The sequence below is a fragment of the Fukomys damarensis genome, unplaced genomic scaffold (assembly GCF_012274545.1).
Source record: "Fukomys damarensis isolate Sample0158 unplaced genomic scaffold, DMR_v1.0_HiC HiC_scaffold_13, whole genome shotgun sequence".
NCBI classification, from domain to species: domain Eukaryota; kingdom Metazoa; phylum Chordata; class Mammalia; order Rodentia; family Bathyergidae; genus Fukomys; species Fukomys damarensis.
Window position 1 is genome coordinate 19,835,403 of NW_022900925.1, and position 22,674 is coordinate 19,858,076.

Sequence of the window (22,674 nt, forward strand, 5' to 3'; positions counted from 1 at the left end):
TTTTTTTTTTTTTTTTTTTTTGGAGACAAGGTCTTATTAAGTTGCCTCAACTGGGTTCCCAAGTTCAAACCTATCCTGGGCAACGTAGCAACTTATTGAGACTGTCTGAAAATAAAAAGTGAAAACACTTCAGAAAATTTGATTACATCAGTGTGAAGGCCCTTGATTCTGTTCCCAGTACTAGAGAGTGAGGGGAGTCTGAAGAAAATTTACTTTGTTTTGTATATGGTGATAGATTAAGCTATTAAATATTTGGGATTGAACTGCTTACACCTTTGGGGCTTTAAACACAGGTAAATTACATAGGAGTACGCTGGAATCTTAATTTGTAAAGCTGTTGTTAATTTATCAATATACAAAATATAGGCTGAAGTATGCAGAATTAAAATCTCTAAAATTTTTTCTAAGGGAAAGTATTCCCCTACATAGTAAATAATACCTATATTTTTGCTATCCCATTGAGACTTCAGAGAAATTCTGGAGAAAGCCAGAAAAAAAAATTTTTCCCTTTTATAATATTTAATATATTTTGAAATCCATTTTAATCCCTTTGGTCACAAGTTGTAGTCAAGTCAAAAACTTCTTAATTTAGTATCTGTGCATTCAGAATCAACCATGTTTACTAGTAATAGTTTAAATTTATCTTAAATAAATTTTCTAATAGATTTAAGGCGAAAGAATACAAATGAAAGACATCTATTTTGTGCATGGTTGCCTTTCCTGGACTGTATCGTTCTTCCTTCCAAGAAGTTTTAACTATTTATCAACATTATTTAGTTTGGAGTTTTAAGGGGCAGCAGGCAGGGGTGTCCAGGGCCTCGAGCATGCTAGGCAGGTGCTCTACTGTTGAGATTTATTTTCAGCCTTCAGAATTATTTTGAATAACAGTTTATTTTTTTATTATAAGTATTAAATCTTCAATAAAAAATAATAAATGTTTTATGAATATAATTTAAGCCATCTTATTCAGCTCAAAGTATTAGGTTATGGGCCAGGGATTTAGCTCAGTGGTTCTGCTGCCTGCCTTGCAAGCACAAGGACCCGAGTTTGATCCCTGGTACCAGGGATTTAGCTCAGTGGTACCATTGTCTGCCTCTTGAAGTCCTGAGTTTGATCCCTGGTACCAAAAAAAAAAAAAAGAATTTGCCTTAAATTTAGAAGAGATATAGGAAAAAAGCTGAATAATCTTCTGTTAAATCTTTATTATAGGAAGTCTTTATTGTTTGAAATCTCCAGACTTACTAGAAAAACAAATGTTTCTTTATAATTTGTAAAATAAAGTTTTTGATATTGATTTTCTGTTCAGATAAGCCATCACAAAACTCAGAAAATGAACAAAATTCTGTTACCCTGGAAGTCCTGCTTGTCAAAGTTTGCCACAAAAAAAGAAAGGTAATGTATAAAATGTTCGTAGATTAGGTGGAATAATTTCCTGCAATTAACATGTTGATGCATATGTATTGGGTTTTAACCCCTTTTGTGTAGTTATTATACTATGGATTGAACCCAGGGCCTTTGCAGTAACATCCCTACCTCTTGTTTGTTTGTTTGTTTGGTTATGGTACTGGGGGTCTAACTCAGGACCTTATACTTGCCAGGGCCTTTGCAGTAACATCCCCACCTCTTATTTATTTATTTATTTATTTATGGTACTAGGGGTCTAACTCAGGACCTTGCACTTGCCAGGCAGGCATGGTGCCACTGAGTTAAATCCCTGGCCCTTTTTTTTTATTATTTGATTTGAGGTAGGGTCTCACTAGCCCAGGCTGGCCTTGAATTCATGGTATTTCTCCTGCCTCAGCCTCTGAAATTCTGGGAATACAGTCACCACACCTGGATGAAATGCAATTTTTATTTTATTTTATTTTATGTTTGTTTGTTAGTTTTTTGGTGTTTTGAGACAGGGTCTCACTATGTAGTTGAGAATGACCTGGAACTCATGTAGCCCAGGGTGGTCTCAAACTCACAGCGATCCTTCTGCCTCAGCCTCCTGAGTGCTGGGATTACAGGCATGTGCCATCATGCTTGGCCAACAGGCAATTTTTAAACCTTAATAACTTAGCAGATATGTCCATGGCTGAATTTTAACACTAACTTCTTGCCAACCTTCCCTGTGTTTGTGTTTGTTCTAGTCTGAATAAATGTCTACAAAACTTTGTTTATTGGAGTCTGAAAATGAAGGAAAGAAACAGTATTATTTTATGACTTGAATTCAGTTACTTTTCTATCATTGCAGGTTGTTTATTCCTTAGGTCAGTGGTGAACCTATAGCATGCATGCTGCAGCAAGCTATTAATATTCTCAGACAAAAAAAATTGGGTTGTCAGTATTATCAGCCATTAAGTTATTAATTCATTGCTTCAAATTTTAATTTAGAAGATGAAATCATTTTACCATAGAAACAAGTATCATAATGGTTGTTTCCTGGGCAACCCACCAAAACCAACAGATGTAGTTTAGCCTCAAATCCTTGAATCTTTTAAAGAGCAAGAACTGACCTATATACATATTCCTACTGTTGATCTTTTTCAAACATCATATTAAAATGTTAAAGGGCTTAGAAACTGCTAGAGCACTGGTAGAGTGGACTAAAGTGATAGAAGGAAGCAGGGTGTAACTAGATTTTAAAGTTATTGTGAGCTGGGTGTGGCTGTACATGCCTGTAATCTCAGCACTTGAGAGGCTGAAGCAGAGGATTTCAAGTTTGAGACCAGCTTGGGATACAGAATTTAAGCTCAGCTTCAACTACTTAGTGAGACCCTGTCTCAATCGATCCATATATGTGTTATATACAAATATATATATGTATACGTTATATACATATATATACACACACACACATTATTGTAAAGTTATAAAATACTGCTCTGTTCCTCACCCCTACCCACTCCTAATCCTCATATAATTTATGACAGAGTGAAGTGAAAATTCTTTGTTTTTGTTTTTTTGAGACAGGGTCTCACTATGTAGTTGAGACTGACCTGGAACTCACTGTGTAGCCCAGGCTGGTCTCGAACTCACAGCGATCCTCCTGCCTCAGCCTCCCAAATGCTGGGATTACAGGCGTATGCCACCACGCCCGTCAAGTGAAAATTCTTTAAAAGATCTTATTTAGAGAAAAAAGTGAATATGAACATATCCTTCTTTGTTTCAAAAACAAAAAAGTAAATGTTTTCATGGAAGGATATACACAGCCCAGCTCCTAGTATTATATAGTGTGTGTGTAAGAGTTCATAGGTGAGACTTTTATATTTCACATTTTATACTGTATTGTACAGTAGAAATTTTAAATTTCTAATGTACTTTTTTCTTGTTGAATTTTTTTGACCATAAGTATAAATTTAAAAATGAACCTGCAATGTTCTCTTGTGAAGGTCTTCTATATCTTTGTTTTTCTGCTGTGCTCTTATAATATAACTAGTTACATAACAAAGCATCCAAAAGATGTTCAGTATCCCTCTTAACATTTAAATACATAGTTTTACTGTGTCATGATATTGATCATGGAGTTATAAACATCTTTCATTTCTAATGGTTGTTTATCACTTATTTTAAAATTAAAAAACTGAAGGGAAATGTTCAAATAAGATGAATTGAATATTTTAAGATAATTTTGTGTGTGTGTGGTAATGTGGAATTAAATCTAGGGCCTTGTACATTGCTAGGCAAGCACTCTATCCACTGAGTATATTGCCAGCCCTTGAAAATATTTGATTCCTTTTTAAAAATTCTTGTTGGTGCTGGGGATTGGATCTAGGCCTCATGTAAGGTTGGAAGCATCCTACCACTAAACTACTGCCCTTGATTTCATGTTTCTAATATAAAACATTCAGATAACTGTCAGCCAAATATTTAATATGTTGTATTATTATTTTCATTATATTCCTCAGTTAATTTGATTGTCAGAATATAGTTGTTCTGTATTTTCATTTTTACTTCACAATAACCAGAACTCTAATTTTTTTTTTTTTTTTTAAGTGGTGTTTCTGGGAATTGAACCAGGGCCTTTGCACCGAGCTATATCCCTATCCCTTTTTTAATTTTTTATTTTAAGACAGAATCTTACTAAGTTGTCCGGGCTGGGCTTCAATTTGGGATTCTCCTGCCACAGTCACCCAAAGTTCTGGGGTTACAGGTGTGCTTCATCATGTCCAGGTGACCCTAGCTCAGAACTGTGATTGTTACAATATACCAGTTGGTAATCATGACCTGTACTGTGTTTCTGTATAGCTCAGATGAAAAGTATTATTATAATTATTATTTATTACATGTAAATGTAATTTAGTAATCTTTACCTTTGCAGGATGTGAGTTGTCCGATAAGGCAAGTTCCCACAGGTAAAAAGCAGGTGCCTTTGAATCCTGACCTCAATCAAACAAAACCTGGAAATTTCCCGTCCCTTGCAGTTTCCAGTAATGAATTTGAGCCTAGTAACAGCCATATGGTGAAGTCTTACTCATTGCTGTTTAGAGTGACTCGTCCAGGAAGAAGAGAGTTTAATGGAATGATTAATGGAGAAACCAATGAAAATATTGGTAATTTTTTTTTTCTGGTACCGGGAATGGAACTCAGGACCTTGTGCTTGCCAGGCAGGTGTGGCTCCATTGAGCCTAAATCCCTGGCCCTTGGTAATTTTTATTTCAATAATTTTACTAGACTTTATCATTGGAGATTGAGGTAGTTAATGAAAATGATTGAACTAGTGTTCCTCCTTCATAATAGTATATAAAGTATTTCTTTTTGTGTTATTTTAAATGTTGCCTTTCCAAAGTCCATCTGACTTAATCTGTTAGCAAACAATGAATGAATCCCTTCTCTCCTTCAACATTTTGTGTTTCTGTTTTTTGTTTTTTTGGGTGTGGGTCTCACTGTTTCACAGGTTAGCTTAACTCCTGAACTCAAGTGATTCTTGCCTCAGTCTTCTGAAGTGCTGGTACTATAGGTGCTCTCCGCACACTTGACTTCTACTATTTTATCCTGAAAAGTTTCAAATGTAAACAATTAAAAGAATTTTATAGAAAACACCTATGTACTCAGCACTTACACTGAATTGTCTGTCATCTTTCATCTTTCTCCTCCCCTTCTCCCTCCCTTCTCCCTCCCTGCCCCCCACCTCTTTCTTTCTTTCTCTCTTTCTCTCTTTCTCTCTTTCTCTCCCTCTCTCTCTCTCTTTCTTTCTTTCCTTTTTTGAGATTGGTCATTGCTGTGTCCCCCAGGCATACCTCATAACTCTGTCTTTTCTCAACATCCTAAGTGTTGGGACCACAGGTTCACATGACTGCATCTAGCTTGAACACGAATATCTTCTTATACCTGTCACATACTGACTCCCTTTACCCATCCCTGTATTCTTCCAATTCTGAACTCACCTGTGAGGTAATCATTCAGCTAATAATATAGGTGGCAGAGATATAAGAATAAGTAAGTCATTCAATCCTATTCTTCAGAGGCTCATTATCTAGGGAAATAGACATGAAATAAATAATTAAAATAAAATGATGAATATAGGTGAAGTTAAGTGGAGAAGCATTTTTAGGAGTTCATCTTTTGAGTTTTTAAGCATTCTTTGAAATTCTTAAAAAGGAGTGGTGGGTAAGGAATTTGCCTAACAGATCATTCCAATCAAAAATTAGCATTTGCAAAGATGTAGGGATAGTGATAATGAATGCCAGAAAATAGAAGAGATAGGTATACTGCGAAGACAAGAAATTGGAACAAGTATAGTCTGAACATTATATTATACCTTCATTATAATTTGTATCTTATTTAGCATAAATGTATCATGTTTTATTTTAAGGGACCATATATCATAATTAGCACATTTTTATTTGAATATTTGATTTATAAGTAATATTTGTTAAATTCAGATGTCAATGAAGAACTTCCAGCCAGAAGAAAACGAAATCGTGAAGATGGGGAAAAGACATTTGTTGCACAAATGACAGTATTTGATAAAAACAGGTAATACTGATGGACAAGTAAAACAATATTCCACAAATATTTTCATTCTGAAGTGGAAATATATTGGTGATAATGATTGTGGGCTTTTAAAAAAAATTATGAATGGGGAAAATTTTGCAAATACTGAATTTTTTACTTTCATTTAGAAAGCAAAAGGACAGATAAGGAACTACATGATGACTCAGATTTAGCAAGTTCAGATTCTGAGTGTCTGATTTTTGTCAGACACTCTTGTGTGCAGTAGGAAGGCAACAAAGTTCCTATCTCCATGGAACTTAACTTTTTTTGTTTTGGTACCGGGGATCAAACTCCAGACCTCATGCTTGGGAGGAAGGCAGTGGAACCACTGAGTAGATCCCCAGCCTGGAACTTTACTTTTAATGTAGAATATACACCATTCCATAAAAATACCAACTAATACAACTTAGTGGTGAGTGCTATGAAGAAAAATAAAAGAATAAATGGTTACTATTTATAAAGAAAGCCTCTGGGAAGAGAAAATATTTGAACAGAAACTACAATGACATGGGCCCTGTGCAAATGTTAGGGTTATATGTTTACTAAAAGAAGAAGATTATATATAATCATCATCTGGCTATATGTACATTTGGCATAGGGAGAGAAGGAATACCAGTGCTTAAAGTCATCTCTTCAGTTTCTGTTTGGGAATGAAGGGCCTTAGTGCCAGTAGAGGAAGATCTAGGAATGAGATTGGGGGGGGGGTACCTGGGACCTAACTCACGACCTTGTGCTTGCAAGGCAGACGCAGCACCACTGAGCTAAATCCCTGTCCTAGTAAGATCTAGGAAACAATGGCAATGTTCTTTTATTCTCCAGAATTTAAGGATGAAACTTAACATGAGCTGTGATTTCTTGTACTAGGTTGATTGCTGGTTAACAGTTCACTGTTAGTCATGTATAAGAAAGAACCAAGAAAAGTAGCTGCGCCATTCCTCTGTTAAAAAATGTACTAGAGAGCCGGGGATTTAGCTCAGTGACACCGTGCCTGCCTCGCAAGTGCGAGGTCCTGAGTTCCATGCCCAGCACCCCCCCCAAAAAAAAGTACTAGATTGGTGCTGTAATGTAATCATTTGTAAACAGCCAGGGAGAAAAGATGGAAGGCTCTTAATAAAAAGATGATTAAAAATAATAAGATAGACTTAACTATTATCTTGTCTTAGAATACATAACTTAATGTCCTTGTTAATAATAGAAACTAATACAACTATTTTTAAAGTCAGAAATTTGTAGATCAAAGATTTAAATAGAAAAAACAGGAATATAAATTAATTAGAAGATTTTCATTATATCTGTGTTCAAGCAAATAGGTTGAGGCATACTGGGCTTCATTTCTATTGGTAAGTGTTCTATTTTAGGGAACAGGAGAGGGGGATATTTTTTGTTGTTGTTGTTCTTCCTCACATCTGTGTTTATATTTTCCTTGTGTGAAAGATATATTTTTATTTTAATTAAATACCAAGAAGAAACTTAGGGATTTTCCCGAGTTTTACTTTTGAAAATTTCCAAACCTATAGATATGGTGAAAATAATGTATTTAACACCTGTATATCCTTCACCTAGATTCATCTGTTAACATTTTGCCACATTAGCTTTATTTCGTGAGGGTATATTTTGTTTTAGGTTGAACGATTTGAAAGATTACTTCATAGCTCATTTCTCCCTTACATTTAAGCATGTATCTTCAAAGAACAAGGATGTTTTCCTGCATAGTCACAATAGACCTATCATACTGTATGTACTTAGGAAAAATTAACATACAACAAACAGTCTTCCCATTTGACCCCCAGCGTCTTTTATATTTTGTGGCCCTATCCTCGCCCAATAATTGTCCTGTTTGTCCATTCTCCTTCAATTGGAACAGTTTTCTAACCATTTTGGTTTTGTTCTTAGCCTACTGGGGATTGATCCCAGGGCCTTCATATTCAGCTTCATCTCTGTTCCCCTTTTTTAAAAAAATTTTTTGAGACAGCGTCTAGCAAAGTTATCCGGGCTAAGCTTGAACTTAAAATTTTCCTGCCTCAGCTTTCCACAGGACCAGGATTTCAGTTTCGTGGCCCTCAAATCTGGTATGGTTTTGTTTTTTTTTATTTTGCTTAGCTGAGTTCAAACTCCTGGGTGCAACTATTGCCGCTACTTCCAAAATAGGCATGTGTGACTAAACCCTGCTGTAGCTTTTTAAAGTACAGGCCTGCATTTGCACATTGTATCTCTGTATGGATTTGACCTTTTACTTCCTCATGATTAGATTCAGTTTAAACATTTTTGACAGATGCCAATTAGTGATGTGTTCTTTGTGTGCTGCATCACAGACCCAAAGGTAATTCTAGGTTGGGTTGTTTGGTTAAAGTGGTGTGCAGAGTCTTACTTTTCCCTCTTTGTTAACTAATATAATCTCTGTGGTAAGACATGAACCTGACGAATATCCTTTTACGCCTCCTCCCCCAATATCTTCACCCAGTTGTTTCCACACCAGTAATATCATTTTGATGATTCTAATTTTTTTTACCATGTGGGTTAGTAAATTTTTTTTTTTTTTTAGTAAATTCTATTTTTAGTCAACTTGTCTTAATTCAATCATGTTGCTAAGTCACTTTAATCCTCAGATTATCCTAAATTTAGTCGAGGAGCTTTCAGGCAGACTGTTAACATCTTTTTTACTTTTTCTCTGATTTATTTCCTTAATTTTTGGAAATAGTAAGCCTAGACTTACCTTCTCCTTTTTGTACCTCTGCTTTGGGATTATTATCTCCTCCTCCTCCCTCCTCCTTCCTTCTCCTTCCTCCTCCTTCCTCCTCCTTCCTCCTCCTTCCTCTTTCCTCCTTCCTCCTTCCTCCTTCTTCCTCCTCCTCTTCCTCTTCTTCCTCCTCTTCCTCGTCTTCCTCCTCCTCCTCCTCCTTCCTCCTTCTTCCTCCTCCTCCTCCTTCCTCCTCCTCCTTCTCTTTCTTCTCCCCCTCCCCCCCTTTCCTCTCTTTTTCCTCTCTTTTTGAGATAGGGTCTCACTGTGTAGTTCATACTGGCCTTGAACTTGCAGCAGTACTCCTGCCTTAGCCTCCCAAGTGCTGGATTAGAAGTGCGAGGCACCATGTTCAGCTTGGGATTTTTCTGGGGGCTGGTATACCAGGGATTGAACTTGGGCCCTTGTGCTTGCGAAGCAGGCAGCTTGGGATTTCTTTCAGGAGTCCTCATGTATTAGTAACAATATTATTTATAAGCCATGATTTGGGTGTTTGATGTGTAAAGTTATTTTAAAATCTCAGGTTAAAGTTTTCTGAAAGAATGAACAAAATTTAAAAGCAATGAAGTATGAAATACTGAGCAAAATAAAAATCAAAAATTCTTCAAAAAAAACCAAAATGTCATTCTAGCAAAGAGAAAATAAAATGACAGCTGTGCATGGTGGCAGACATCTGAAATCCCAACTGATGGACCACTTGAGTCCAGTTTTAAGGCCAAGAGAGGCCAGGTGGCCAACAGAATGAGTACTTGTCTCAAAGAGGGAGGGGAGGCAAATTGGGAAATCATTTTCAATTCATATTTAGAGATCTTATTCCCCTAATATCAAAAGATAATAGTCAAAAAGAATATAGATTGCTGGGCACAGAGGCACACACTTGTAATCCTGATTACTTGAGTCTGAGGTGAGAGGACTGCAGTGTGAAAGGCAGCCTAGGCAGTTTAGAGTCCTTGTCTTTTTGTTTTTTTGAGACAGGGTCTCAGTATGTAGTTGAGACTGACGTGGAACTCACTATGTAGCCCAGGCTGGTCTTGAAGTCACAGTGATCCTCCTGTCTCAGCCTACTAAGTGCTGGGATTACAGGCGTGCGCCACCATGCCCAGTTTAGAGTCCTTGTTTTAAAACTGAAAAGGCTGGGGACATAACTCAGTGGTAGCGCACTTGCCTGTCATGCAGGAAGCCCTCGGTTCAATCCCAGGTAACACTAAAAAAAACAATGTTGAAAAGTTAGCCCAAGAGAATAAACAAAAAATACAATGAAAATTTTGGTTAAAAAATAATATATGTGTTTCTTAAACAGGAAGATGAGACATCTGAATTTAAAATACACTGAGATGTCATTTTTTTTACTTATCAGATTGACATCAAAAAACATGGTAAAGGGCTGGGGATTTACCTCAGTGGTTCTGCCTCCTGCCTTGCAAGTGCGGGGTCCCGAGTTTAATCCCCGGTACCAAAAAAAAAAAAAAAAAAAAAACCAAAAATATGATGCACTGTTGATGAGGCTGTGGGGGACAAGGCTTCCTCATACATTATAGGGAGAAGAGTACATGGGATTGTAGTTGGGGAATGTATAACAATAAAACATATGGTAGTTGTATAAAAGCACAAAGGAAGCGACTTAACTGGAAGTGTATGGCTGTATTGCCTATTCTGATGAATGAAGAAAACTAGTTTTTCTAAAGAAAATTGAATTACCTAACTGATATGCTATAGAAGCAGACTAAACCCAAATAGTACTAGATAGGGAAAAGGTAAAAATTCTTAAGTGTCAAAACTCTTTGTTTAGAGTTTAGGTAATACCTGGATTTATTTACTATATCTGGCTACTTAACTGTGATCCTAAGGCAACTTAATGTTTCTGTTCCTCAGTTTTCTCTTGTAGAAATGGAGTAGCAGCACATAAATCATAAAGGTGTTGGAAAGAGTAAATAAACCATATAAGGTCTATGGTGTAGTGCCTGGCAGATAGTAAGCACTCAGTAAATTTTAGCTATGATAACCCTATAGGATTTTTTCTTCCTTTGTTTTTTCCACAGTGCTGGGCAAGCACTCTACCACTGAGCTACCTCCCAGCTCAGAGAGGCCAGAGTCTTATTATAACTAATGAATTATTGAGTATGGTAGAAGAATAGCTCTTAAAGTAGTAGTGGCTGGTAATGTTTAAAGGTATGGAAGGAGTATACAAACTTTACACATTCACTTATACATGTATGTATGTATATATATATATGTATATATATATATATATATATAGCTGCGTAAGTATGATTTAACATTCTTTGATTCAATTAGCATTTCATCCATGATTTATTGAGCACCTATATGTGCCAGCTGCCTGCAGGTTTCCACAGTTATCAGATTTATCATTATAATCTTTAATTAGTTTACTGGGCCAGTATAAAAGGAAAATACTCTAGTTCAAACATTTATAGTAGTTAAAAATAATAAGTATAATTCTTAGTGATTCCCCAAGGCAAATATTGTAAGAAATATTTAAAACTAAAGCCTACGCACATGCTTTATTTTTACATGTTTAAAATTCAGAAGGATTTGAGACCTTAGGCATATTTTACATGTTTAAAGTTATATCTGAGTAGCTACAGTATTCAAGGAATTCTCTAGTTATATAGTTAGTAGTGTATATCACTAAAATTCCTTTTTTGTTTTGTTTTTGTTAGAAGTGTAGCTATATTTTAAAATCCTGTTGGGTATGTAAGCTAGTCTAAATTTAATATATGTTTTTTAGTGTAAATCTAAGAATGTAGAATTTGTGTACTTACAGTAATACATAGGTTACTTTAAAGTGTATGTGTTTGTCTAACAGGCGCTTACAGCTTTTAGATGGGGAATATGAAGTAGCCATGCAGGAAATGGAAGAATGTCCAATAAGCAAGAAAAGAGCAACATGGGAGACTATTCTTGATGGGAAGGTATGGACTACTTAGAAGGCTGAGCACGTAATAGTTATGAACTCCCACTTTTGATTGATGTTATTTTTTCCCCCCAAATGCTAATTCATGTTGGAAGTAGAGTCCTTTATTTAAATACTTGGAAAAACAAGTAAAATGATATAGTTAAGAGTATTTAATGGAAGGCATTATTCTTAAAGCCAAACTGCCTGATTCAGTTCTCTGCACTTTTAGCTTTGTGGCATTTGGCAAGTCACCTGTTTATGTCTCAGTTTTCTTATCTGTAAAACAAGGGATAGAATTGATGGATTAAATGAGATAAATAATAAAATACATTTAGCATTGTGCCTGGCATACAATAAGTGCTCAATAAATTTTAACTACTCTTTTAAATCTCATTCATAGTAACAGCAGATAATATGTAATTAGTAATAAACATCAATAAATCTGTATAACTTAGATGAAGCATACTTACCGTGATTTTTGGGGGGGTACTGGGGATTGAACTCAGGACCTTACACTTGCTAGGCAGGCGGTGGATACAGTAATTTTTAATAAAGAATAATAGACATGTTTTTTTGGGTAGGCAGATTCAGCAAAATATAAGTCAAATCAGTCTACTAATGTATAATAATACTAAAGAAAATAATTGGAAAATTTACTTACCAGGGAGCAGAACATACCACAAAGTTAAAAGAACTTAAAACTCTGGTATAATCACAAGTCAAGACAATCTCTGAAACATAGTTCTGAAGTAGTTTCATATATGTGTGAGACTGACTTTTTGATACAGGTGGTAGTACTGGTCTATATGGGAAAGATAAACTACTCGTGACAGGACTGATCTCTAACCATTTGGAAATTAACTTAAACCAGAAGGCTTATAAATGTGAGTATAGAAATTAACATGCTAAGGCTGAGGCAGGAGGATCTCTGTGAGTTCGAGACGAGCCTGGGCTACATAGTGAGCTCCAGTTCAGTCTCAACTACATAGTGAGACCCTGTCTCAAAAAAACCAAAAAAAGAAATTCACACTCTCTAACTTCAGAAAAAAATACAGGTGAATGTTAATGAATTCTGTGGTGAAGAATATGTTTATAAGGATAATGCAAAAGCCAGAAAGCACAGAGTAAAAATTGGCTCATTTAAATAGTGGTTTTTATACTATAGAAATCCAAGATTAAAAATAGAAGTGAAGCTGGTTCTGTAGCTGAGTTGTAAAGATCTTGGTTAGAATGCCTTGAGTGTACTTGCCAACAAAACACGATGGGCTGCTTGAAAATATTTGTAACACAAATCATAGGAGATTTATAAATAGTAAGAAAAAATTCGAGTATGTTCTGTGGTAGTGTGTATATCTAGCATGCTTGACCTGTATTCGATCCTCAGCACCAACCCCCACAAAAAGTAATAAGAGGGCCAGGGATTTAGCTCAGTGGTTCCAGCACCTGCCTTGCAAGCTCAAGGACCGGAGTTCAATCCCTCTTTCCAAAAAAAACAAGTAATAAGGAAAATGAGTAAAGGACAATTGCAATTCTTAAAAGAACAAATATACTTGACTAGAAAACATCTAAGATAGCTAACCTTAGTTTTCAAAGACATGAAAATAAAAGCAAAACGACTTTTGGCTACTAGTTTGACAAAGATTAAAATGATTGATGGTGGTGGTAGCGATGGGAGGAGGCGTACTCTTGATACTATATGTAATACTAAAACTTCACATATGTCTATTTTCTATAATTTCCATAGTAATTGAAAATGTGGGTAGTAAATCTCAATTTTTAAATTGTTGAAAAATTGGAAACATTTTAATCTAAAAAGATAGTCATTAAAAAGGATGATAGTTTGACAAGGTTGCTATAATTTAATTTTTACAAAATTGTATATAATCTTTTTCTAAAATTAATAAAGTTAACAGTAATAGTGGTTAATGCTAGGTGATGAGATGTCACCTAATTTAATTTATTTATACCTATCTACAATGTTTTGATTTTTTGCAGTTATTTTTATTTTGGTACTGGGAATTGAACTCAGGACCTTGTGCTTTGCCCAGCAGGCTCAGTGCCACTGAGACAATTCCCCAGACTAGTGTAGTTACTATTTTTATGATTTTTGTTTTGTTTTGTTTTAAATTTCTTAAAATATGTTGAATTTATGGGAAAATAAGGGTTGTATACATGAGTTATTTCCTAAGAAATTTCAATAATATGAAATAGACACCTTTTAAGTGAAAGCATACAAATATACTTCTTTTTTAAAAACTCTTCAGAAGTCTTTGAAATAAATGTCCAAAAACTTACCAGTACTGGATTAATGAATAATTAGGTTTTGATTTTTTGAGTTTTTTTCCCCATTTTGTACTTTTCCATACTTGTATCTTTTTTATATAAGATACAAATTTACTGTATCCAAACCAGTTCATATAATCGCATCTTTATCTCATTCTAGTCTAAAATTAACATTTTGTTGTGGTGGTAGTGCTGAGAATCAAACCCACGTTTGCTACCCATGAGCTATGTCCCTGGCCCTAAAGTTGTAATTTTAATAGGATTATTTGTAGTAAAGAGGTATACGGACTTTAGGCTTATGTAGCAATGAGAGCCCAATAACTATTTTTATAAGAGATAATAGCATATGAAAACAGTCTTTGAGAACATTATTGGATATCCTGTGTCTGGCGTGGAAAGTAAAAAGTGAAAGCAAAGAAATCACTTGATTTGCTATAGTAGTAAGGCACTAAGAACCTAAATTTTTGTTGTAATCATTAAAGGAAGTGATGATTGTTATTTCAAGAAAGATTGCAAGATAGTTTTTGTTTGCAAGATAAATGAAAGAAAAAAATAGGAGTCAAATGTAATTCCAGAGTTTTTAGTTTTAAGGTCAACAGTACCTGGGAAAGTTTTAGAGTGAAAGATAATGTATTTGCTTCTAAATATATTTCCATTCATGGTCATATTGAGATCAACAAGTGGCATTATCTTAAGAAGCAAGTGGAGAAGTGCTCCAATACAAAGAGCTCAAATACATAGATGAGGGAAGCTGATCATGGTGGGGCAAACTTGTAATTCTCTGCGAGCCTAAGGCCAGAGAATCACAGGTTAAAGCCTAGCCTGGTTAACCTGTGAGTCAGGTGTGCCACTGAGGTAAACCCCTGACCCAAACATTTTTTTAATAGCATTATTTCCCTTTTTTTTTTTTTTTTTTTTTTTTTTTGGTACCAGGAATCAAACCTTTTACTTGCTAGGCAGGCGTGGCACTGCTGAGCTACAACCCTGGCCCAGCCTGGGTAACTTAGTGAAACTGTTTCAAAATGTGTAGTAAATGAGCTGGGGATGTAGTTAGGGTACTGGATTCAGTCCTCAGTATAGCCAAAACAAGGGGGTGTGAAACCAATTTGGGGATAATCACCCTAATAGGTAACCCCCTCCCCCCACTGGAGATCAAACTCAGGTCCTTGTGCTTGTGAGGCAGGTGCCAGAACCACTGAGCTAAATCCCTGGCCCAGAGATGAAGAAAGTCAGTTTCAGCCTGAGAGAAGAAAAGGAAAATTACTAATTGCTGAAACCACTCAGTTAGCAAAGAAAAAAATAATTTGGTCATCTAAGAACAAAAGTTGCAAGCTAGCAGGCTTTAGGTACCATACTTTTGCTTTGTTTTAAATACATTTTGAGCTGTATATGGTGGCATAAACCTATTGAAGCAACTCAGAAGGCTGAGGTAGTAGAATGGCAAAGTCAAAGTCAGCTTCGACAGCTTACCAAGACCCTGTCCCAAAACGGTAAAAAAATTTTCATGACTGTAATCCCAATACTCAGGAGGCTGAGGCAGGAAGATTACCAGGAGTTCAAGGCCAGCCTGAACTCCGTAGCAAGACCTTGTCTCCAAAAGAAAAAAAAAAAATGTTTTGGTTTGGTTTTGTTTTCTTAAAAGGGCTGGAAATGTAGCTCAGTGATAGAACACCCCTGGTTTCAATCCCTGGTGTTTAGTTCCTATTACTACAAAAGACATTTTGAATTGGTTAATAACTTTAAAAATTAAGTTTCCATGAAAACTTTACTTTGGAGGAGTAGGGGGTTTCTGGAGATCAAACCCAGGTCCTTCGGCATTCTAGTCAAGCATGGTAACACTGAGCCAAATCCTTAACCTAAATCTTTGACTTTTTGAAAAGTTTGAAAATCTGGCTGTGTTGTGTTAGTGTTTCTGCTTATCAGTAATTCGTGTGATGTTGATAAATGGCTGCCCCTGTAGATAGCCTTGAGCTCTTTGGTGTAGTGTCTGCTGTTCCCTTTCTTATTTGCCTGGTTGATAATATCTGTTGGCTTTTGGATTTATTTAGGAAAATGTATTGATTTAAATAAAATCCACATTGACTCATTGTAATTTTTTATAGTCCTACAGTTTCTTTCAATTCATTATATGAATTTCCACTCTTCATGTTTCTTATTATTTAGAGACTGCCTCCATTTGAAACATTTTCTCAGGGACCTACATTGCAGTTCACTCTTCGTTGGACAGGAGAAACCAACGATAAGTCTACAGCTCCTATTGCCAAGCCTCTGGCCACCAGAAATTCAGAGAGTCTCAATCAAGAAAACAAGCCTGGTTCAGTTAAACCTACACAAACTATTGGTAAAAAAAAAGATGCTACCAAAATAATGGTTATAGAATTAGAATTTATATTGAATTTATTTGCATGTAATTCTTTAAGGAATTTTATTTGCCTTATTAATGGCCATAGTAAATTAGGGTTTTCTGATATTAAATGTAAAATTTATGTTGAAGTATTGATAATTCTTTATCCACAAATTTTGTGCCAGATATATGTGGGTATTTCAGTTTTTCTTTTGGTATTTAAGAAAAATGATAATGTAGTATATGTGCCCTGTGTGTAGGGGTTTGTATGTGTCTGCCTGTGTGCATCCCATGTGTGTGTTTGGCAGCACTGGAGATTAAACCCAAGGCCCTCCCACTTAGCTAGATCCCTATCATATTTACCTTTTTTTGGGGTGCTGGGGATTAAACTCAGAACCTTGTGCTTGCAAGGTTTTTCAAAGAAAAACCAAAAACAAAATGATAAAAAGGAATAAAGTGCTAATACAGGCACAAAATGGTAGAAATACCCATGTAAACAAACATTTTTGTATGGCCAGGTGTAATGGCACACCTGGGAGGCTGAAAAAAAAGGGTATTAAGTTTGAGGCCAACTTGGGAAATCTAGTAAGACCATGTCTCAAAAATGAGAAGAGGAGGAGAGGGGAAGAAAGCTGAGATGGTGAGAGACAGAGACAGAGACAGAGAAGACAGAGAGGCGGGACAGAGAGAGAAAAAGAGGAGAAGGGAGGACTGGAGATATGGCTTAGTGGTGGAGTGCCCCTGGGTTCAATCCCCAGTGCCATAAAATTTTGTATGTAAAAATTATGTGCTCTAACACATGTATATTTACAAAGCAGAAAACCACACTACTCCACATACATAATAACTACAAAATATTTTTTGTTTTACAAAGATAAAACTTTAACCTTAGCAGTCAAATCTGATGCAGTAAATACACCGTTGTTGACTGCAAAGCCTACTGGAAAGAGGTACTAGGTACGAACAGTATAGCATCATAGAATTCTTTATCCTTCAACAGTACCCAAATATAATATATATCTTTCTTGTTTTGTTTTGTGGTACCAGGTATTGGACTACACAGGAGGTGGCACCACTAAGCTAAATTCCCAGCCCTAATATATACCTTTCTTGCAGGTTGCTACCAAGGCTTGCACACAGAAACTTTTTTTTTTTGGTACCGGGGATTGAACTCAGGTCCTTGTACTTGTGAGGCAGGCAGCAGAACCACTGAGCTAAATCCGCAGCCTTCCTTTTCACTTCTTGTGACTTAAGTTGCCCAGGTTAGGCTCAACTTGGATCCTCATGCCTTACCCTCCCAGAGTGCTGAAATTACAGTTTTAATCACTTTTGGCTACGTTTTCTTTTTTTATGTTTTGGTTGGTTGACAGATTCTTCCATTTCTTAGTTACTGTGAAAATAATGCTTCATTGAACATAAGTACAAATATTTTTGAGATACTTGAACTGGGAATGCTAGGGTTACAGGCATGGGACACCACTCCTAGTTTATATGCCATTTCATATACATCCAAGTGGGGTCTGTAGATAAATTTTCACGTCAATTTATAATAAATTTGTCACAGATTTAGGAGAACACAATTGGCTTTCAAACTTTTCAGTTGCAGCTATGAAGGGCTTCAATACTATACTTTATATAATTCATGTAATATTTTTAACATATTTTAAAACTGAATTAAATATTTCAATGTTTTTACCATGGTAGGGCTAGAAGAGGTTCATCAAGGGCCAGGGATTTAGCTCAGTTGTGCTAAATCCTTGCAATCCTCACAAGGGCGAGGTCCCAAGTTTAAGCCCTGGTACCAAAAAAAAAAAGAAGAGGTTCATCAATACCTGAATTTTACAAGGTTAAATTTTAGAGTATACTTTTTTTGTTTTGTTTTGGTACCAGGAATTGAACTCAGGACCTTGTGCTTACAAGGCAGGCAGCAGCACCACTGAGATAAATCTCCAGCCCTAAAGTATAGTTTTAAGTGGAAAACAGTTTATAAATAGAGTTAGCTCTCCGCTATGTTAAATCCCAGGTTGCAGTGTTCTGTCTTTTTTTTTTAATCTGCCAAAGAGGAACACTGTTCTGGACATGAATATCCATGCATTTTTATCTGTCCACTTACAGAAGGCAGAAAAGCCTTGACATACTGTCTTTGATATTGACCAGTGAGTACATCCATTATGTGTAGGTCACTATTATAGATAAGGAGAAAGAAGAAATGACCAAGGAAAGATTTCCTACATGAATGGTCATCTGGGCATCTCTCAGAATACTCTAAAGACAGTGAAATAAGTAAAAGCGTTGCAGAAGAAACTAATGGGAAGGGGACCAACCCTTGGAAAGAGCAGGGAAGGAGGGGAGGGCATGAAGAAAAAAAAGAATTAAGATGTATTACATGTATGTACTTACTCCCCATGGTGATGCAATCATGTACTGTGAACAGGTACTACATAATTAAGAAAAAAGCTCTACACCAAATTTTATATGTTGAATGGTTAATTCTGTCAAGAAAAATAGATCTGAGTGTGGTGGCACATACATGTAATTCCAGCACTTAGGAGGCTGAGGCAAGAAGATCGTTTGGGGTTTGTGGCCAGCCTTGGCTACATAGTTCAAGGCCAGCCTGAACTACACAGGGAGACCCTGTCTCAAAAAACCAAAAACAGAAAATACACCAAAATTGCCAGTGGTGACTGATCTCTGTGTAGTGATTTTGGTATTTGTTTGTTTTTTGGTACCGGGGATCAAACTCAGGACCTTCTGCTTACAAGGCAGTAGTGATTTTAATAGTCAGTTTTACTCTCTGATAAACCAGCACTCAGTGGATGCCTGCTCATGAATAGGCACTGGGAATACAAAGACCATTTAAAAACAACAGTCTTAGGGCTGGGAATATGGAATGTACTACCTCAGTGCTAGAGCCCTTACCCAGCATGCACAAGGCCCTAAGTATGATTACTGTGAAAAATTCAATAACAGAAAATTACAGTATGACCTCTAAAAACAGTACAGTGATTACATAATTACATGTAGTCAGGTTTGTTTGTTTGTCTATTTATTTTGGTACCAGGGATTGAACTCAGGACCTTGAGCTTACAAAGCAGGTGGTGGAACCACTGAGCTAAATTCCTGGCCCATTTTTGCATTTTTTTGAGATAGGGCCTGGCTGTGTAGCCCAAGTTGTCTTAGAACTTGTGGCAATCCTCCTGTCTCAACCTCTTGAGTGCCGAGATTACAGGCATGTATCATGCCTGGCTAGGAGCTTTTGTTTTTGTTTTTTCGATATCAGGATTAAACTCAGTAGGCTGTACCCTAGCCCAGCTAAGAGTTTTTTTGTTTTTGTTTTTGTACCAGGGATTGAACCCGGGCCATTTTGCTTGCAAGGCAGGCAGCAGAACCACTGAACTAAATCCCTGGCCTGCTAGGGAGCTTTTCAAAGGGAAGAAAGTGGGTCTGCTAATTATATTTTAACATCTAATTGCAGATTAGTGGAATTTTCTCTGTGATCATAAGTTTTTGGATCAGAACAGATTGTGTTAAAGATTCTGCGAAACTTTTTGTTTTGTTTTTTGTTTTTGACACAGGGTCTCATTATGTATTTGAGACTAACCTGGAATTCACTATGTAGCCAGACTGGTCTCAAACTCAGAGATCCTCCTGCCTCAGCCTCCCAAGTGCTGGGATTACAGGCATTGAGTCACCATGCCAGCATGAAACTTTTAATTGTTTAATAATTTTGGCTAAATATTCTACTTTTTTAGAAGCAAATAGTTTGATTTAATATAAAATTATGTATTTTCCAGCTGTTAAAGAAACATTGACTACAGATCTACAAACAAGAAAAGAAAAAGACACATCAAATGAAAACCGACAAAAATTAAGAATATTTTATCAGGTAAACATAACTGGCCCTTCTCTTAAGTAATTATGGAATTCATTTGTTTTCTGTATTATCTGAAATCTTTTGGCATATTTAAATAAGAGTAGCTCTGATTTGTTTTACTTTTTAAGTTGTTTTAAATAATTTTAGAGATGATACTGAAAATAACTTGAGGCCGGGGATTTAGCTCAGTGGTTCAGTGGCCTGCCTTGCAAGCGCAAGGACCCGAGTTCGATCCCCGGTACCAAAAAAAAAAAAAAGAAAAGAAAATAACTTGAGATGGAAAAGGTTTAGATTTGCTATTGTTTTTGGGTTTTAGTTCCTTTATAATAACAATACAAGACAACAGACTGAAGCAAGAGACGACCTGCATTGTCCTTGGTGTACTCTCAACTGCCGCAAACTTTATAGTTTACTCAAGCATCTTAAACTCTGCCATAGCAGATTTATCTTCAATTATGTTGTAAGTAGTTTTTTATCTTTTCTTACCAGTAATATACATTAAATATAAGATGACTTGAACAAATTGTTCTTGTCTGTCATTAGATGGCTTTGTGCATTGATTACAGTGAATATTTCACTTTACATATATTTGGAATAATAATTTAACATTTGTATAATATGCCTATATTGACTCGTATAATCCTTACACCAAGTCTTTGAAGTAAGGGGTACTTTTCTTACTTGTGCTCAGGTAAGAAATTACAGCCAGACATGGTGATGCAGGCCTATAGTCTCAGCACTCAGGAGCCTGAGGCAGGAGGATTGCTGCCAGTTCCAAGCAAGCCTGGGCTACCTAGTGAGTTCAAGGCCAGCCTGCACTATATAACATGACTCTGTCTCAAAAAAAAAAAAAAAAAAAAAAAAAAAAAAAAAAAAAAAAGAGTATGAAGTCACCACATTAATAAAAAATACTTTCATTATTTTAACACATACCTTTTTTTTACTCCAAGTCTTCTGACTTCCTGTTTATCCAGGTGGTGTTCCTGGGTTATTTTAGTTGCCATACTATTAAGAACCCACAGATAACTTTTTAATTAGTTAAATTGGAGGAATTGATATTTAGGGTTTGATAATTATTTTCTTTTTCTTAAAACCCTGCTATTTTTGTTACAGTATCATCCAAAAGGTGCTAGGATAGATGTTTCTATCAATGAATGTTATGATGGCTCCTATGCAGGAAATCCTCAGGATATTCATCGTCAACCTGGATTTGCTTTTAGTCGCAATGGACCAGTAAAGAGAACACCTATCACACATATTCTTGTGTGCAGGTAGGTAAAAAGTCATACAACAAAACTTTATCCTCTGGGTTTTCTGGATGATGTTACACAAATAGAGGAAAGCCAGACAAAGCTGCTGGTTAGAAAGAAATCATTAGATAAGTCCCTGGAGTAGAATGGTACCTTATAAGCCTCAATCCTGTTGCTATAGAGCTTTTTCCATTTCCTTCTCTCCCCTTATTTTTTGAACTGGAGATTGAATCCATAGAGCACTGAGCAACATCTATATTCCCCAGCCCTTCCCTTTTTATTTTTTTGAGACAGGGTCTTGCTATGTAATTTAAACCAGCCTTGAACTCACTGCTTAGCCCAGGCTGAACTGGAATTCATGGCAGTTCTCATGCTGTTCCACACCTGGTTTCTTTTTTGTTTTTCCCCAGATTTTAACTATTACTGTTAATACTGCTAATGGTTAGTGATATTGAAGAACTCTCCTAGTAAAAGTTTCTGTGTGGGGCTGGGGATTTAGCTCAGTGGTTCTGCTGCCTGCCTCACAAGTACAAGGACCTGAGTTCAATCCCCGGTACCAAAAAAAAAAAGTTTCTGTGTGCAAGCCTTGGTAGCAACCTGCAAGAAAGGTATATATTAGGGCTGGGAATTTAGCTTAGTGGTGCCACCTCCTGTGTAGTCCAATACCTGGTACCACAAAACAAAACAAGAAAGATATATATTATATTTGGGTACTGTTGAAGGATAAAGAATTCTATGATGCTATACTGTTCGTACCTAGTACCTCTTTCCAGTAGGCTTTGCAGTCAACAACGGTGTATTTACTGCATCAGATTTGACTGCTAAGGTTAAAGTTTTATCTTTGTAAAACAAAAAATATTTTGTAGTTATTATGTATGTGGAGTAGTGTGGTTTTCTGCTTTGTAAATATACATGTGTTAGAGCACATAATTTTTACATACAAAATTTTATGGCACTGGGGATTGAACCCAGGGGCACTCCACCACTAAGCCATATCTCCAGTCCTCCCTTCTCCTCTTTTTCTCTCTCTGTCCCGCCTCTCTGTCTTCTCTGTCTCTGTCTCTGTCTCTCACCATCTCAGCTTTCTTCCCCTCTCCTCCTCTTCTCATTTTTGAGACATGGTCTTACTAGATTTCCCAAGTTGGCCTCAAACTTAATACCCTTTTTTTTCAGCCTCCCAGGTGTGCCATTACACCTGGCCATACAAAAATGTTTGTTTACATGGGTATTTCTACCATTTTGTGCCTGTATTAGCACTTTATTCCTTTTTATCATTTTGTTTTTGGTTTT

The 22,674-nt window shown here is 36.2% G+C and overlaps 1 protein-coding gene across 3 annotated transcripts in view; it reads left to right on the forward strand.

Annotated features, from left to right (window-relative positions):
- Positions 1-22,674, forward strand: part of Suz12 (SUZ12 polycomb repressive complex 2 subunit) — a 51,224-nt gene that overhangs the window by 23,276 nt on the left and 5,274 nt on the right. For 2 of the 3 annotated variants that reach the window (XM_010642365.3, XM_010642366.3), the window contains 8 exons: positions 1,307-1,392; positions 4,304-4,535; positions 5,868-5,961; positions 11,544-11,649; positions 16,080-16,257; positions 20,055-20,146; positions 20,451-20,594; positions 21,248-21,405. In XM_010642365.3, coding sequence (XP_010640667.1) covers positions 1,307-1,392; positions 4,304-4,535; positions 5,868-5,961; positions 11,544-11,649; positions 16,080-16,257; positions 20,055-20,146; positions 20,451-20,594; positions 21,248-21,405 — 1,090 coding nt within the window. The remainder of the gene's footprint in view (positions 1-1,306; positions 1,393-4,303; positions 4,536-5,867; positions 5,962-11,543; positions 11,650-16,079; positions 16,258-20,054; positions 20,147-20,450; positions 20,595-21,247; positions 21,406-22,674) is intronic. The other variant, XM_033762889.1, reaches the window with a different exon arrangement.